The sequence below is a fragment of the Galeopterus variegatus genome, unplaced genomic scaffold (genome assembly GCF_000696425.1).
Source record: "Galeopterus variegatus unplaced genomic scaffold, G_variegatus-3.0.2 Scaffold100, whole genome shotgun sequence".
Classification (NCBI taxonomy): Eukaryota; Metazoa; Chordata; class Mammalia; order Dermoptera; family Cynocephalidae; genus Galeopterus; species Galeopterus variegatus.
The window spans coordinates 731,933-749,776 of NW_007726211.1; the positions used below are offsets into that span (position 1 = coordinate 731,933).

General features: G+C 40.6%; 1 protein-coding gene across 1 annotated transcript in view; it reads right to left on the reverse strand.

The window, feature by feature from the left end:
• Positions 1 to 17,844, reverse strand: part of DNAJB6 (DnaJ (Hsp40) homolog, subfamily B, member 6) — a 69,240-nt gene that overhangs the window by 27,814 nt on the left and 23,582 nt on the right. The window contains exons 4-8 of the mRNA XM_008583736.1: positions 16,812 to 16,871; positions 15,883 to 15,993; positions 4,427 to 4,558; positions 1,541 to 1,682; positions 947 to 1,017 (exon numbers count right to left, since the gene is read on the reverse strand). Of these exons, the coding sequence (XP_008581958.1) occupies positions 947 to 1,017; positions 1,541 to 1,682; positions 4,427 to 4,558; positions 15,883 to 15,993; positions 16,812 to 16,871 (516 nt within the window). The remainder of the gene's footprint in view (positions 1 to 946; positions 1,018 to 1,540; positions 1,683 to 4,426; positions 4,559 to 15,882; positions 15,994 to 16,811; positions 16,872 to 17,844) is intronic.

Consider the following 17,844-nt stretch of genomic DNA (forward strand, 5'->3'; position numbering starts at 1 on the left):
AAGAATCATATAACGGTTTCTTCCCTCCCCTGCAGAAATGTTACAATAAAATGTCCAATGAACTGCTAAATCATTACTTATAAATAGGAAAATCTTCATATACTCTCCAAGTATGCTGAAGAAAATGTCTACATGAAACTTAAGTTGGGCACACACCTTAGTGAGCAGAGCAAATGCTAACGAAGCGACACTAGAAGCCCAGACACAAATCATACACAGACACAAGAAGGCCACAGACCCCACTCAGGAAAGAATGCACCAAACACATTCGCATTTATTATCTTTTTTTTTAAAAGCAAATGACAAAGACCCAGTTTACCAGCTTTACTTTTTAAACCTAAGCTTAACATTACATATTTGAACAATTGTCAAAACTTACTAAGTTGCCAGCATTCATGCACAACTAGAAAACATCCTTAATTTACATTAAACCAGAAATGTATTACCATTAATGCATTAATATCTTTCACTACTAAATACTGAAAAGAACTGAAATTATTTCTGCAGAAGACTCGTCCTGACAATGTTAACTTCACAGCAGGCTCAGCACTTGGCTCACATTTCAAACACAATGGAAAAGCAGGTCCATGCTGGTGTTAGTGTACAGTCTTGTCCTACCACTACTAAAGAGTCACGGCTCACCTTGGATTACGTTTAATAAAAAAGCAAAGTGCATACAGAGATTTACAACAATTTTAAAGACAAAAAAAAAATGGTCCTATTATGTGGTCCCAGCAATAAACTCAAAAGTCTATGACAAACAGGGGCTCCGATGAGCTGTTTATAAATACTTTAGATTAGGTACAATTATACTGAAAGTCGAGTTCGTTTGAAATCTTCAAAAAAAAGTTCCTGTTAATCCTCAAATGGTGCTTGTTATAGTAACATTTCTGTTAAATGCGTGCGATGAATTACTTGTTATCCAAGCGCAGCAGCTGCTCCTTACCATTTATCGTTAAGGACTTTAACTGGCCATCTTCTTCAACTTCTACTCTTTCTTGACCATTCTCGACAATTCTGTAGGATAAAATTCATTTAAAAACATTTTTTTGAAGTAAATACATGCATAAGTGTGTATAAATACTTTTAAAAGACATTACTACAACAGATGTATGAAAATAATTTTCAGGCTGAAAAACAGCTAAAGCCAACAATCTGTTGACAATAAATCTTTTCAAAAATAGATTTATCTGACAAAAATGAGTTTTGTCTCAAATACTGCAAAGCTGAATGATAAATACATGCAGAGATACTATTATTCAAAAATAATAATGGTTTTACTATTAATGATTTCCCATTTTACCATTCTAACAATGCTGTGAAAATTTACTGCAAATAAGTTAACATTAAGTAAATGTTGAAAAGGAAAGCTCTAGCTAATTAATCAAGAGATTACGCATAAGATCCCCATGGCGCCTGAAACAGTACACACCTACACTTCACACTCTGGAACTGTGCAAAATAAACCCAGCACCAATAAGACACTGTACCCGCTTACTGGAACAGACAAAACACTTAACAAAAATACCACCGTACATACCTCTTTGTAGTGATCTTTCTGCCATTAACTATTTTAGTGGAAGTTGATATAGATCTAATGTTGCCCATCCCACTCCCACCAAGCGACGTGGAAGAGAATGAAGTGAAGCCCCCATGACCTAGTGACCCGAATGAAGTAAATCCTGCAAGAAAAACAGAAGAGAAAGTTGATTACGGACTAACATGTCAAGTATTAACTCGATACGAAAATTTCTGAGCTTCAAAATTTAGTAGATGTGGAACCGATGAATAACGAACCACGTAAGAGCCAGGCCTAAGCTGAACTGCCATGGTGCCCAGAGGAAAGAAGGACAGACACTCTCTGTCACATCACTGAACATGCGCTGTAGGCAAACAGGAGAGAACCACCAGCAACTTCTTTCAAGGCACATTGTCTCTCCCCCTCTCCTCTACACAGTGCTTCACTGGACCTCACTGACATTTCCAATGTGCCAAAGATACTCCCAATTTGTGGGTGACCTACTCAGCACCGTGCATCACAGAGGGAGTGAATGGACAGGGACATGTACCTAGGAACAGAATGGCCTCCCCACTGCAGAACAGTGAGCCCATCTGGTTTACTTTCTCCTTGCAATGGGACCACAGGGATAAAACTCTTTTAAAAAACTAATTTTAGAACAAATACTGCAAGTTGGACCAGCCCGGTGGCACACTGCTACAGTGCGCCGCTTGGGAGCGCGGTGGCGCTCCCACCGAGGGTTCGGATCCCACATACAGACCGGTTCCCGCTCACTGGCTGAGCGAGGTGTGGGAGCAACACCGAGGGTTGTGATCCCGTTGCCGGTCCCGGTCCGGTACGGGCGCGACACTGAGGGTTGCGATCCGTTGCCAGACATGAAAAAAAAAAAAGACAAAAAAAAAGGAAAAAAAGAATACTGCAAGTCATCATGGAAAAATTATGGATTTACAGTTCATAGACGCCATCCTCAATTACACAGCTGTCACACTACAAACACTAAAAAACATTAATTCTTACGAGTCACACTACAACAACCTATCTCTGATACTGAAAGCTGGTTTGCTTGTTAAGGACCTAAATAATTGTCCTATTTCCAAAACGTTTACATTAAAACAATGTATATACTCTTGAACATGATTTAATCATCTAAGTTGTCATACTATTAAGACTAGTAATATCCAAAAGAAATATCATAGGAGCCACATATGTAATTTCACATTTTCTAACGTCCTCACCAAAAAACAGAAAGCACTGAAATTAATTTTAATAATACGTTATTTGGGCCGGCCCGGTGGTGCACTGGATAGTGCGCCGCTTGGGAAGCGCGGCGGCGCTCCCGCCCGAGGGTTCGGATCCCACATACAGACCGGTTCCCGCTCACGGGTTGAGCGAGGCGCGGGAGCAACACCGAGTGTTGCAATCCCGTTGCCGGTCCCCGGTCCAGTACGGGGGCAACACTGAGGGTTGCGATCCATTGCCGGACACGGAAAAAAGACAAAAAAAGACAATAATACGTTATTTAATCTTCTATATCCAAAATAGTACCATTTTTCAACCTGCAATATAAAAAAATTGAGATATTTTACATTACTTTTCATATTTGGTTTTTGAAATCCCACGTATATTTCACTCTTGCAACACATCTCAATTTGGACTGGGCCAGCTCTCAAGCGCTCAGTCCTGCATGTAGCTGGTGGCTACAGAACAGGTCTAGACTGAGCCTGAGGCCACGTGATGCTTTGTAAGGCTCCTGAAAAGTAGGGACAGTTTTCCACACACACATCCCTCACCTCCATATGCTAGGAACACACTTCCTAAATGAAGCATGATTTCCTCGATATTTTTAACCAGCTTTCTCTTATTACCTCTTAACTTGTGACTAGCATATTACGTGGTATAAAATGAGAGAATCTATTGGGGAAAAATACATCAAAAATTGAAGTCCAGGGCCGACCCCGTGGCTCACTTGGGAGAGAGCGGCGCTCCTGCCGCGGGTTCGGATCCTATATAGGGATGGCCAGTGCGCTCACTGGCTGAGCGCAGTGTGGGCGACACCAAGCCACAGGTTGCAATCCCCTTACCGGTCACAAAAAAGAAAAAAAAAAAAAATGAAGTCCAATCAATGGACTATTTACCTAGATGCAACTAGCACAACATTAACGGGAAATAAAATTTTGAGCTGTATTGTGAAGAGGGCAGCCTGTGTAACAAGCAAAGCAAATTCTTAGCACAGAGGCCTAAAAATACAATCAGAACAGGAACTTATCTATTGAAAGGAACTGGATGTGCTTTCAAAAAAAAAAGTGGCCAGCAACATTCTAATTCTTCAAGTAAGACACAATTATATCATGATATATACATATTACTCCAGGTCATAAACTAATTTTCCATATGTTAACTATTAACAGGTACAGTGTGTGGGTGGGCACTTCTCTAGTGGGTCAGTCCGACTGTGGTCACACACCTAGCTGTGGGCCAGTGTTCAAGCCCAATCTTCTGATTCCATGCAGTTGAACACTCAAGATACTCCCTGTTTGTGTACTTTTGGTTTAACTGCAAAGGAGGTTAGATAACATGACAGATTTAATAAGACTGTCCAAGTGGGTTATTCTGCAGTTACTGACCCAAAATACACAATTACTCTTTTTAGCTAAGAATGTCATTAAATGTTAGACCTTAATAATAAGATTACAAGTATATTTTCAAGTATAACATTCTTAGGAAGATTAGGAAAAAAATGAAGGTTATGATTAAACACAGATTTGTACACACAAAAAACGTTGGCAAATCTACAAAGCCACTCTACCAAACATACGCATACTTCAAAAAGCTCTACTGAAAAGAAAACCCTGTTTATAAATGCTACTTTGTGTTCAAATAAGAGATTAAAATCTAGAAATCTCATACCTGTGTCAAAAGAAGAAAACCCACTTCCAAAAGATGGAAATCCACTGAAGGCAGAAAAAAATGACCCCGTGCCTCGACTTCTGCTTCCTCGGGGACCCCTTCGATTCCCAAAAAAGTCCTCAAATGGGTCTTCTAAAAACAAACATAAATGCATGTTATAAAATCTTTATTTCAAATACAAATACTAAGCAAAAAAAAAGAGGAAAACAAAGAAAAAAATCTTTATTCAAGTTAATTTTTTTCTCGGGAGAGCTGCAATAACGGAAAATGTTAATGCCTTACAACAATACCGTTCCATTAGGAACAAAAAACTCACCAACAATAAATCATAATAAAATAGCAAAAAGACCATCTCACCCAACAGTTTTACTAGTTTAATTCAACTAAAAGCAGAATACATTATGAAATAACCAGACTGTTCATTTTCAAAACAGCATATAAAAGGGTCTTTAAAATGTTCATGGAAATATTTGTATTATCTTTCAATTACATTTCCCTACAAACATTTTGAAGTACCCTCGTCTACACACATAAGACTCGGGGTGGCTGACAGATTTAACATAGCCCTTCATTCAACATCCTTTAGATACTGTCCCTATTGCCACCATGTGAAAAGTTAATACAGTTTTACTCTTAAGTTGTTATATTCCACAGAGTTGCGGTTGCTTTCTCCAGAGTAATTCAGAAATAAACACAAGAATGGATTCTTCTAACGTGCACATGGATAAACACGGAGAGACAGTGGCACAGCAAGGGGGCAAAACGTAAACAGCTGGTGAGCTGGGCAAGGATATCTGGGAATTCCTGTTACTTTTCTACACATTCAATGTCTCAAAAAAAACCTTTAAAGCATTAGTTAGGGTTAGAGAAGTCGAATCTGAATAAATGTTAATTGGCAGACATAACAACATGCTTTACGATATTTTACTGACACAAGTAGGCATCATAAATCTACCAGAAATACCAAAATGCTGCTAAAAATAAAAATACTAAGCAAAAAAAAGGAAAACAAAGAAAAAATCTTTACTCAAGTTAATACAGTATAGTTTTACTTTGTTGTTGTTATCAATCAATGAGTACTTACTGAAAACATGAATTACACAAACTATTTAATTTACCTGGGTTCTATGTAACTAATAAATGCTGTATTTTTTCAGGGAAATGGGCAATCTGTGAGAAATAAAAAGAAGAAATCCTGATGGGTGCATTAGGACATAAAGGCAAGCAAGTGAGACACAGAAAACTGCAGTAAGTATGGCATGTTTGCAAGCCAGAAGCAAGAGGAAGCAGAGCAGGGAGTGGAAAGCATCTAAGCTGACAAGAGAACGAGGAAGTAAATACAACAGGTTAGCACAGGGCGAGCACTGGAGCACCCACACAAACCGTAACCGGAAGCAAATGACAGACAGGAGGGAGCGAGACAGGCAGCACATGGCGGTGCTTGGGGGATGCACCCTGAAAGGTTCTACTTAAAGGTGAGCAGCTGAAGTTCTAGGTCCATTTGCCACCCGAGAGGAGCTAAGGAAGCTTAAAGAAAGCTTGAAATGAGGACATGAGAAGAGGCAAAGACATGACCTCTTAGAGAGCTGCTCTGAACAAAAACTGGCCAGTCAGCTTTACCTAATGCTAAGTCCAGAAAAATGGGCCTGAAAAAGAAACATTCAGAGAACTAGTCACTGATGGCTTCTCCTCAGAGCTGAGAGAGAGACAAGAGGAGAGGAGGGAGGCATGTACAGCAACAGCGCAAGGACACCCCTGTGGAGACCTGCCCCTCCACCCCCACCTCCCCACGAGAAAGTCAGTTCTGGGGTGATGTGCACAGAGGGAAGGAAGGGAAGAGCTGGAATGGTTAGCGTTGACCCCAAAATTTTACTGATTTTGCAACTTAGTTCCCACATTCCACATAAGGCTACGCTTTAAAAAACGAGATAATTTTAAGTTGTTCATTCATAACCTACTTGTAAACAAATCTTACTGTCCCATTGTGAAATATTAAAGTAAAGTAAGAATAGGAGAAAGAAGTTACAACATAACCTTTATCTAAAGCTAGTAACATTGTGTGAATTTCTCCAGAGGCTACAAAGACTTCATCCCATTCAAATAAAATCCAGGCATTCTGAATAGTATGTAACTTTCAAAATTACTGCCATAAGCCTACACACCAACTGTGCCAGTGACATTTTCTATAGCAGATCTATAAAATGGCAGATAAGTAACTTAATCTACTAGCCAAGTTAAGAAATATTAATGTTACAAAACAGTTAAAACTTACTAGACAATAATTCTCTGAATGTAAATACTAACAAGTGTTTCCATAGCCAGCTATCTGAACTCTGAAGCCAAGTTATTCTTTTGCACACTCTAAAACTTTATTTACATTGAAGAAATTCATTCAATTTTTGCACCCTTCTGCAATTTCCCTTTTATCAATAAGTGCTACAACAATTAGCTTAGTTACAACTTCTTTAAATTCATATGCCAACTGAACCCTTAAAAGTTGTCCACAAGGCATTTGGCTTTTGGGTGCATCTTAAACCAGTGTCTGAGTAATACTACTATCAAACATGTGATTTTAACAGGTTTACATTCCAAGCTCAATTAAAACGACCAAATTCATAATCATAAAATCACCTTCTTCATAAGCTACCTTGAAAACTGGTTTAGAAATAATGTCACGAGAAGGCCAGCAGATTTTCAGTTATGCTTTCTTGTACGAAAAAATCGTTTATCTTCTATCATTCACTATTGGTATTCCGCAGTCTAAACATGATTTTCTACAACTTAGAATTTTAATTGAATTTTAATTCACATAATTCCAAATATTAAAGTCACAAAAGTTATCCTAAAAATGAAAAGTCTCACTTAAGATAGGTATGTTGACAGTACTAAGAGAAAAGAACTTTAGGACTCATAATGATGTATAATTACTGCACTAAGTTCAAATCAATTTTGATAATGAAAATAACTTGACTGTCCCACACAGGAGCAGGTACATAAATGGGAGTGTGCTGAATACAGAGTTGGAGCTGCAGAGCAAGGCAGGACAACATGTGGGCACGTCTCAACCACACAGTGGGGCTTCACCTGGGGACCAGCAAAAGGTGACTCCCCCTCCACCTTTTCACCTCATTTCTATTTTCCAAATTCCTACATCCAGTATGTATTAGGTATCACTTTTGCATTTAAAAAAAAAACAAATATTACCTTTGCATTTGAGAAATAAATCTTAAGATAATTTAACCAAATGTGCTACCAACATTTTTTACTTTTACCTCACCAGGTAAAGAACCACAACCGAGGTGCTTGCTGAAGGCAATAGGAACACAGAATGGGTAATGGAACAGCTAGTTATAAATAACAGCTACCACCACGTCATCAGTTACAGAAACAAGGACTGAACCTCCTGGTTCAGTTATGAATGTTTGTGCATATATAACATATACGTATATTTAAGCCATATCTTTGTTTTCTTCCCTCTCTTATCCTCTTATGTAATGTAAGTGTACAGGTTATAAAATCACAGGTTATCAATGAGAAGAGAAAACATCACTCGAGAACTCTGTCTACACAGGGGAACAGATTAATGTATTTTCATTGGTTGCCTGCAGGATATCTGTATCATGTTAGATCAAATTATGACCTCATTTAATGTCCTCATTTGGAGTTTAAATGTGGTTTAAGTCAGTGCATATGGTGCCAAGTTGACAAGAGCCGTACTTGTAGTTTCTTTCATGTGTCAACTTGACTGAGCCACGGGTAGCCCAAACATTTGGTCAAACGTTATTCTGGGTGTTTCTGGATGAGATTAAATCAGTAGACTGCGTAAAGCAGATGGCCCTCCCTTAATGCAGGTGGGCATCCACCCATCAGCTGAAGGCCTGAACAGAACAAAAGTCTGGCTCACACCCCACACCACCCCAGAAGAAGAGAAGTCTCCTGCTGCCTGGCGGCTTCCAAATGGAACTGGCACATCGGGCCTGCAGATCTTACTTGCCAGCCTCCATAATCACATGAACCTACTCCTCATAATATATGTTTTTCCCATGAGTTCTGTTTCTCTGAAGAACCCTGACTAATACAGATGTTAAAAGTAAAAACATGTATCCTTGATAATTTTATAGGCATCTTTAGGCACACTCTGTATTCTGAGATACAAACATTACGTGAAACAGACCCATGTCTGTTATCATTTTTCTAGGTGTTGTATATTAAATACTTCTGTAAAACTGTGTTAAATCCTGCTATTCTCTCAGAACATTAAACCCAATCCATTAAGGAGCCCATAACACGAGCTATTCCTTCCAAGAACTTTTTGAAGACCTCTTGTATTAGCAAGTCGATAAACTAATTGGCAATCTAAATAACAATGTCAAACAGATGACCAGAAAATCACACTGAACTGAATGTGTGAAAAACTGAGCACAAAACACATTTTAACAAATATTTACATACAAACAAAAAGCCTTAAAGAAGAAAAGTGAGGAAGTGTGAAGGATTTTTAAACCCATACATTTTCACCAAGAGTGAGAACCTGATAGCACAGTAACATAACAGTCACGAGAAAGTCAGTCCACTCAAGTGCTTTAACTTCACGCCAGTGGAAGCACAGGAGCAAACACTTCACACACTCACACCTCACGGGCCTGAAGCAAGCATTTCAGTGACCAGGAAACCCAATCAAGGACAGAGGCCTGCTTCGATGACTTAAGGCACCAACTGACACATTGCTCATGTCCTCACTCTATCAATTCCTAAATTGCACAAAAAAACTGGAACAAAAAAACACAACAAAACAAAATCTAAAAAGCACCAAGGGTATTTTAAGCAAAAAAAAATATTTCAGTCTACACTAGTTTCAAAGCTAAACTACACAACCACCCTGAGAAAAGAGGAAAGAAATACTTGATTGAGATTCAACAAGGATGACCAGTTGGCTCAGCTGGCTAGAGTTAAGTGTTACAACACCAACATCAAGGGTACAGGCCAACTGCAAAAGAAAAATTTTTTAAAAGGAAAGAAATTCAACAGTCAAGCGTAGCAGTCATAGACTCTAATCTCCCAACTAATCCCAACAGCAGGAACTAAAATCAAGATGCTCATTTATTACAACTCCGATTTTTTAAATGGTATCTCTTACATAGTCAGAAGTAGAAAATAACATATTTGGAAGAAAGGGAAGCAAACAAAAAAAGACACCCATAGCACCACACTGAATCGCAAGCCTCAGAAGAACTGGGCTTTTTGGTCCTATTTCTCCACAGTTGAAACAGCACCTGAAGTACGGCATGGCACTGAGTAGCAGGCACACAGTGTTTGTTAAGTAAATGAACACCATCATTTTCGACTTCACATACAATTATTTTTGGTTACAAAATATAACTTCTAGCTACATCCGCGGTCTTGTTGGAGCAATGTTATTTTCCAAGAGTTAGAAAAATCTATCCATGTCAAAGGATCCAAAGGCTGAATCCAAATTATTCTATTTGTAGTAATTTATCAGTAATTTTAGATGAGGAGTCCAGGGGTCAGGAAGAATGAGACTCTTCACTCACGGAACTCACTTCCTTACAGAAGGAACCTACCAGGATAGTGATGGGTCTCTCGGGGTGTTCCTTCTGTACCCCTACTAATGACAATTTCTCTTTCTTTCTTTCCACAATCACATCTTGTACATTATTCCCTTACAGAGCTTTAAAAATGCTTCTGTTCTCTAAAACTTATCAAGAAGCCTAATGCAACGTAAGCTCTGTCGGGGCCTGAGGTTTAAGGCATTCTTCCTACACCCCATTATCTGCAGTCCCAGGACACCTTCCGCATCCACATTAGGATGTGGCTCTATCCACCTTTGAGATGTCCACAATTTCACCAGCGACCAAAATCCCACAGAAGAGAAATGATGAGAAAACCTACAAAGGACTCAGTCAACTTTTCATTCAAGTGATTGCCATATAAGTGACATTAAAAGCATATGAACCAAACGCTGGACAAGGCACTATACCTTCCTTATGGAGGGAAAAGATATGGATAAGCAGGAAATGCCACAGAAAACTTGGCTGACCTCAAAAACTGCATGCAAAATATTACATGGCTCAAGCCTGCTGTGGGGGTGGCCACTGCTGTGGTTCTCATGGCAGAGAAAACAATACTCAGAATGACCTTTCCAAGAAACTATTTCCTCTCCCTATTTGGGAGGAGGATGAGAGGAAACAAGTATCTTGAAATCACTAAGTATATACTGAAAAACAACTGAAAACAAGTTGAGAATCACTAAGACAGCATCCAGCCTCATTTATAATTTTAAGCGAAAATGAAGTATTTTCAAATGCCAGCTCCACATCTCAACAGCAAGAGTTCCCAAATATGCACAAATCCTCATGAACTTGGTATGTTCTCTAAAACCACCCCCATGCAAGAGAAATAACAAGCAGACGCTGCTTGCCTCCCCCACTCCTTCAGTACCACAGGCTTCAGCTGAAAAAGGCAAATGCAAAAACGCTTTTAATAACTCAGCTAGGAATCCAGTCTAACACATTATGTTTCTATGTGTACTTTAAAACACTTATTCCTTGCCTTTTTTCAAATTACGTGTAGGTATGCGTGCGTACGAAACTCTGCCCTTAAGTAAACAAGGAACATCTGTCATGAATATCAATCGCTATAGCACCATGTCCTGACAGTGTGGGGTGCAGGTCACACATCCACAAGGGGGATGAGTCTAGCTGTTATGACTCTCCCGTGTCTGCATTTTACACTTTTCCAACTTCTAACTCCTCTTAACAGGTCTAACTCTAAAGGTCTTCCTTCCTTTCCCTTCCAAAATTTGCTGCTTGCTTCTATACTGTGCAGACCAGGACAAAAACCTAACCAACTCTGTCAGAAAGCAGGCATCGAGGCCAGCTGTCTATGGCTGCAAAGATCCTCTCCCTGGGAAGAGGTGGTGGGAGCTGGGGCTGGCGCGTGTCCCTGAAGAGGGTTGGGGAGCACAGTGTGTTTGGGACTCGGGCCCTTACATGGCCTGACACCCTCTTTCTTCTGTCCCATGCCACTCTGGGGAGCTGGGTAGGCCTAGATTTGAACACGGTCAGGGCAAATCAAAGGCTAGAGCAGGAGGGTTTTGCTGACATTTTAGTATTTGTGGAGCAACGTAGAGAAAAAATGCCACCAAGGCAGAACAGCCAGTCTCCATGGGTGTCATGTGCTAAATTGCATCCCCTCAAAAGATGTTGGAGTCCTAATCCCTAGGGCCTGTAAATGTCACCTTATTTGGAAACAGGTTCTCTGCAGAAGATCACGTTAAGTTAGAGTGGGCCCTAACCCAGTAATCACTGTGTCCTGATAAAAAGGGGAAATTTGCACACAAAGACAGATAGGTAGAGGGGAGAAGATGTGAAGACACAGGAAGAAAACCACCTACAAGCCCAGGGAGAGGGTGGCTGGGCTGGCCCCTCACAGCCTCAGAAGGAAGCAGCCTGGCTGACACTGGCCTCCAAAACTCGGAGGTGATCGTTTTCTGTTGCTTAGGTCACCCAGGGCAAAGCAGCCCCCTAGATAGTTGTCCTGGGGCCTCAGGGCTTGCCCACCCATCCCCAGTTTTTCTTCAATTCTATCACCAAGGCAGGGATGGTTATCTGGTTATCTAAGTACACTATCACAGCACTAGAAGAAGAAAGTTCTTTTATTCTAGATACACTAAGTCCATCAAGCCTTCTTATGAAGCATCGGGCAGCGGTCCTCGTGACAGTTCACTGCTGAACAAGCAGAGCCTCCAGCTCAGGCCCGCTGTGCTCGTCCTCACTCGGCAGCTCCTCGCACTCTTCGCTGAGCTCCTCTGCTGCCCCATGGCTGGCTTCGTCCTCACTGGACACGAGCTCCAGCTCCTCACTGAGAAGCTCGCCCTGACCCCAGCTACAGCCTTCACTGGGCTCATCTTCACTAAAGAGGTCCAGTTCCTCGCTGGATATCACATCCAGAACCTCACTGCTTGCCTCACTTGGGGCATCTTCCACTGTCTCCTCAAAGCTGGGCAGGTCTAGCTCTTCACTAGGCTCCAAGTCCTCACTGGCCTCCTCCTCGAGCCCTGGGGAGTAAAACGACTAACTCACTACATCGAACTTAAACCATGGCTGGGTTTCAACCTCAGTACAATTATACCTCCCTCCAGGCATCTGCCTTCCTTGGTTCAACATACTGTTATGATTTCCTCATCACTACATTAATTGTTTCATTCATCATCAAGGCTTACAAGACTGATGCCCTCATGAAGAAAAAATATGCTAAGGTACAAAAATGAGAAGGCTCTCTGGAACCGGTTGTAAAAGTTTGGTTTTGGCTATCCAAAGTGAGAATGCAAGTAAATAAAAATGTTAATAAGTTATAGCCAGACAATTCTCCCCAAGTTAATTCTTGCTATGATTCTAATGGGATCAAAAGGCACTAACACTAGGTGCATTTCTTAGAACATCAACTAACTGAGTAATGGTGTCCTGTAATAAACAAATAAAGAGATCATCCTAATCCTAACTAATACAATCCTTATTAATTTTTCCGATTAGCACTTTGACAAAGGCTCATTTTCATGTGTTCCATATTAAAGAAAAAATTAAAGTCAGCCTCCAAAGTTTTGATTGCACTCTACATTTTAGAGCCAGTGTTCCTTCAGTGCTGGCTCTAGATTTACTTTCTAGTACTTTTCCTGGGAGGTCTTCTGCGGTCAAGGATGGGCTCATCATCCACAGAACCACAGGCCCAAGTCTCCCTGGCCCTAGTGTAACCACTATGCACAGCCAGGTGCTCAGGCACAGAACTGCTTACAATTCATCCACCCCCTGATACCCCGATCCTTTCCCCACTTCTCTGAGCAGCCGCCCACCCCATCATCAGGGGATGTGAAATATGGGGTTCCATAAACTGATAAATGCAAAGTGCAGCTCAGAAATATCTTACAAAAATTCTGAACTACTTTTCTTGAAGTCAAAACAGGAGAGGGAAAAAGGTTGGTCATGTGAAAAATTAAGACTAAAAATAAGTTGCTACAATAAATGGACATTATAACTAGGTTGAGTAAATATGATTTGGATGCTGATAAACATCAAGTACATTAAGGAGAAATCCCCAGCCCTGCATTCACTTGGGTCTACGCTAAACATACCGCCAGCAGCCTGCACAGTTACTTCGTACATGTAGCAGCCATGGAGCAGCTTCTTTTCCTGTGTGTAAATCCTTAGAGCCTGAAAATGGAAGTCACCTAGAACACCTACAAGAACGGATTGAAGAAGTATCACTGCCAAACTAATCATGGGAAATGCCTATTGTTGAAATTTGAGCATCTAACCCTAAAATGGAGTACCTAACAGTGTAAACTTTCAGTAAGACTAGTACCTCCTCAGACTAGTGAGTTTAAACTTACCTATTTGTTCACATCTAATAATAACCTCTATACCTTCTATACTCTAGAAAGAACTGCTCAAGGACAATCGTTTTTAATGAGGAGGCTTGGCATGTCAGATGTTTTTCTCCAAGGAAAACAAACACTGGCTATAATTCAGTCACTAAGGAATTCATTCTTTTTTTTTTTTTTTTTTTTTTAATCATGTAAGATAAAGCATATTTAAGACACCTAGGGCCGGCCCGGTGGCGCACTGGATAGTGCACCGCTTGGGAAGCGCAGCGGCGCTCCCGCCCGAGGGTTCGGATCCCACATACATACCGGTTCCCACTCACGGGTTGAGCGAGGCGCGGGGACAACGCCGAGGGTTGTGATCCTGTTGCCGGTCCCCGGTCCGGTACGGGGGCAACACTGAGGGTTGCGATCCGTTGCCGGACACGGAAAAAGACAAAAAAAAAAGACACCTAGCCTCAGACTTGCCTGCCTTATCTCGTGTGTGTCTCTACAACTGAAGTGCAAGGCATGGGGACAGCAGGTCCTCCTCACTTGGTCACCAGGAGCTTCACAGGATCCGAACACAGGTTTCAAACTTTCAACCTAATGCTGCCTTGCCCCACCAAAACAAGTGTAAAGTTTGCTAAAGGCTATAATAAGATACAAAGGCAATTTAAAAGACAGGAAAGATCAATCAGTAAATTATTTCATTTTTCTTAGAGTAAGATTGTTTGGGGATGGCCTGTTAGCTCAGTTGGTTAAAGCTCGGTGTTATTAACACCAAGGTTAAGGGCTCGGATCCCCTTACTGGCTAGCCACCAAGAAAGAAAAAAAAAAGATTTCTTGCCTATATGAGAGTTGACTATAATAAAAGATATAAACATGGTTCATATACTGTAGCAGGGAGCCTTCCCAAAATATATTTATGTTTATGACAGCAGTAATTAATGCGAACAAGTCCTCGGCTATGAAAAGATCACACAGGCCCCCCCGCTTCATTTGTCATGAAAATGTTCATATGCAATAACTATCCTTCCCTCCCTCAGGAAGATACTCAACGTCAGGCCATGCCACAATAAAGAAGAAAAGTACCTATGAATGCCCATGTGAAATAAACTCAAGGACTGCATCATGTAAAAGACCCAACACCTACCAGATACGGTAACGAATTACTCCTCTTTATGTCTATAGGTTCCACTTGTCTCTCCTGCATCACTTGTAGACACAGATGTTGTTCGTTCTTCCCTCCTGGGGGGCTGCAGGTGGCACTGAGTCTCTTCGACTATGCTCCAGGAAACGAAGGAGGTAAACACAGAAGTGTTTGTTTCCCCCTCAATGAGCCAAAAGACAAAAATGGCCACAGCAGCACAGGCAGAATCCTGACCTGACATGTTGAGTCACCCAGCGCATCAAACAATCAAAAGGAAGCAGACAGCTAACAAGAGCACCTGACACTCGGCCTGTGTCTGCGACATACGTGAAAACCTAGGATCAGACGTCAGAACTAAGAGATGCAGCTGATGAGAAAACCCATCTTCCCTACAATCAAACATCGGCTAGACCCCTACTGCATCCTTCCTTTCACAAGACTGCTCTCATCCAGAATACTGCTCCCTGGCTCTAGGCGTCTGTCCTTCTCACAAATTCTGAGTCCAACAGTCAGAACACACCACAATTAGAAAAAGAAAAAGCAAGTTTACATATCAAATATCTTCCGAACAAAAGCTATGATGCTTAATGATTTTAACAGGAACATTCGTACAGAAATTGGTGTTCAACATGAAATGGCATTTCCAAGACCCCAGCACCTCAACACTGTCTCATCTAAGAGCAAAAGGAAGTTAAAAAGGGTCATACACAGTGAATATATTAACACCTTTATTATTTTAGTATTCATGTTGTAAATTCAAAAACATCTTCAAAAAGAAAAAGGAGAAAGGTTTTACAGCTCCTATGCTGCTTAAACAAAGTTTAATGATAAGATACTACATTAAATAAATAGAAAGGGAACCACCAGCCGTCACTTGGATCACGGAAACACCATACACATCAATACTGGCCCAAGCAATTAACTTACCAAAGAAGTCGAATGCAAATGGGTCTCTTCCACCAAAAAATTCCCTGAAGATATCATCTGGGTTCCGGAATGTGAAGCCAAACTCAAAAGGATTGTCAAAATGACTTCCACCTACACAAACACAGCACAGCTTTTAGTGTATGCATTCTGGTGTTCTGCAGGCAAACAATTATTTGTTTATAGAACATTCTATAAATGATAACCTAAAAAACCTAGGGTTCTCTAAAATTCAACATAAGAGTCCTGTATTGACTGAAACTATCTGTGTGTGAGCTGATGACAAGTGCTCAGACTTCAAAGACACTGAACGTCAGAGCAGCAATCCCCTATCACTTTGTGCCATTTCTAAATCTATAAACAGCATATACAGTATGCACTACTTTATTACTTGTTATGAAGGTTTTATGAAAACCAAGAGTATAAACATTCACTTAGACAACTTTCCTGCTGTTGTAGCCGAAGTTACAACGTGGGGGCAGGAGGGTGAGGGGGTGTTCAGAGCAGTAATTTCCAAATGCCCATGATGACGCTGGCCAGATGGCCAATCCACACAAAACTTTTCATAACAAAAGTTATTTTATCTTTTCAGTAGAATCTCCTCTTTAAACTCTAAAGATACTTTGATATAATAACCAGGTACTGATCTAAGGGTATATGCTCAAAATATCATAGTATAATAAGGTTACAAATTATTTCTTATCTATAAAAACCATATCAACATGTACTTTCTAGTCTCACAAAAGACATTTTTTTTTTCAAAGCTATCAATTTCTCCTTCCTCTCCCCAATTCAGCCCACTTTCTAGGCTGCATCTATATTTACCATCACATATAGACTGGCCAGGAGACTCAGTAATTTAAAACTCAGAAAAAAAATTCAACTGTCTTGTCAAGACCTTTTGTCTTCAAATAGAAAACTCATTTACATACCTCCTCCTCCACCATTTAATCCTTCTTTGCCATATTTGTCATAGATGTCCCGCTTTTTAGCTATAAATTTAAAAAGGGGGGGAGGTCAATAAGGCCAACTTATTTTCAACCCCTCAATATTCAATAGGTAAGGTATTTCCCAAACTATAAACGAATTTTCAACTTTTCACAATTAAATCTTAGTTAAATTAAATTAATATTAAATTAAATCAATTTTTGCAATTTAATCTTAGGCTGCCCTTACTTGAAAAGAAGGCAAGAGGGGAAACCTTATGTTCCTCTCTCCTGAAAAACAATTCAGAAAAATTTTTAAACATTACAAATTTTTAGAAGTTATAAAATTCTACAAATATTTATTCCAGTAGATCAATTCTTTCACTCCACTGCCCACAGAACCCATGTATCCTACATTAAAATCACATTACCAAATACAAAATTATTCTACCCCTAGAAGTATAAACCTTCTTACTAACTATAAGGTCCAATTAGAGGATAAGGTCTGTGGCATAAAAAGAAACAGGACAGGGCCTAGATGTGAGCAGAAAGGAGATATGCTAAAAACCAGAAAAGGAGCCAACCCTAAACCCTTCAAACTCAGTTGCCCTGGTTAAGAGTCAGCTGAATGCAAGGCTTGATGACAACATACTGGCGTCCACTGACAGTCTTACTCTATTTAGACTCTAGAATAAAAAGAACGACAATGTTGGGGGCGGCCCGGTGGCGCACTGCTACAGTACGCCACTTGGGAATGCGGCGGCGCTCCCGCTGAGGGTTTGGATCCCACATACAGACCGGTTCCCGCTCACTGGCTGAGCGAGGTGCGGGAGCAACACTGAGGGTTGCGATCCCGTTGCCGGTCCTGGTCTGGTACGGGCGCGACACTGAGGGTTGCGATCCGTTGCCGGACACGAAAAAAGACAAAAAAAAAAACAAAAAAAAAACGAAAATGAAGTTTTGTTTAGATGCACAGGGACTTTCGACACACCACCACCTATGTTCCACAAAATGGGAAAACAGGCTTAGAAGCAAACCA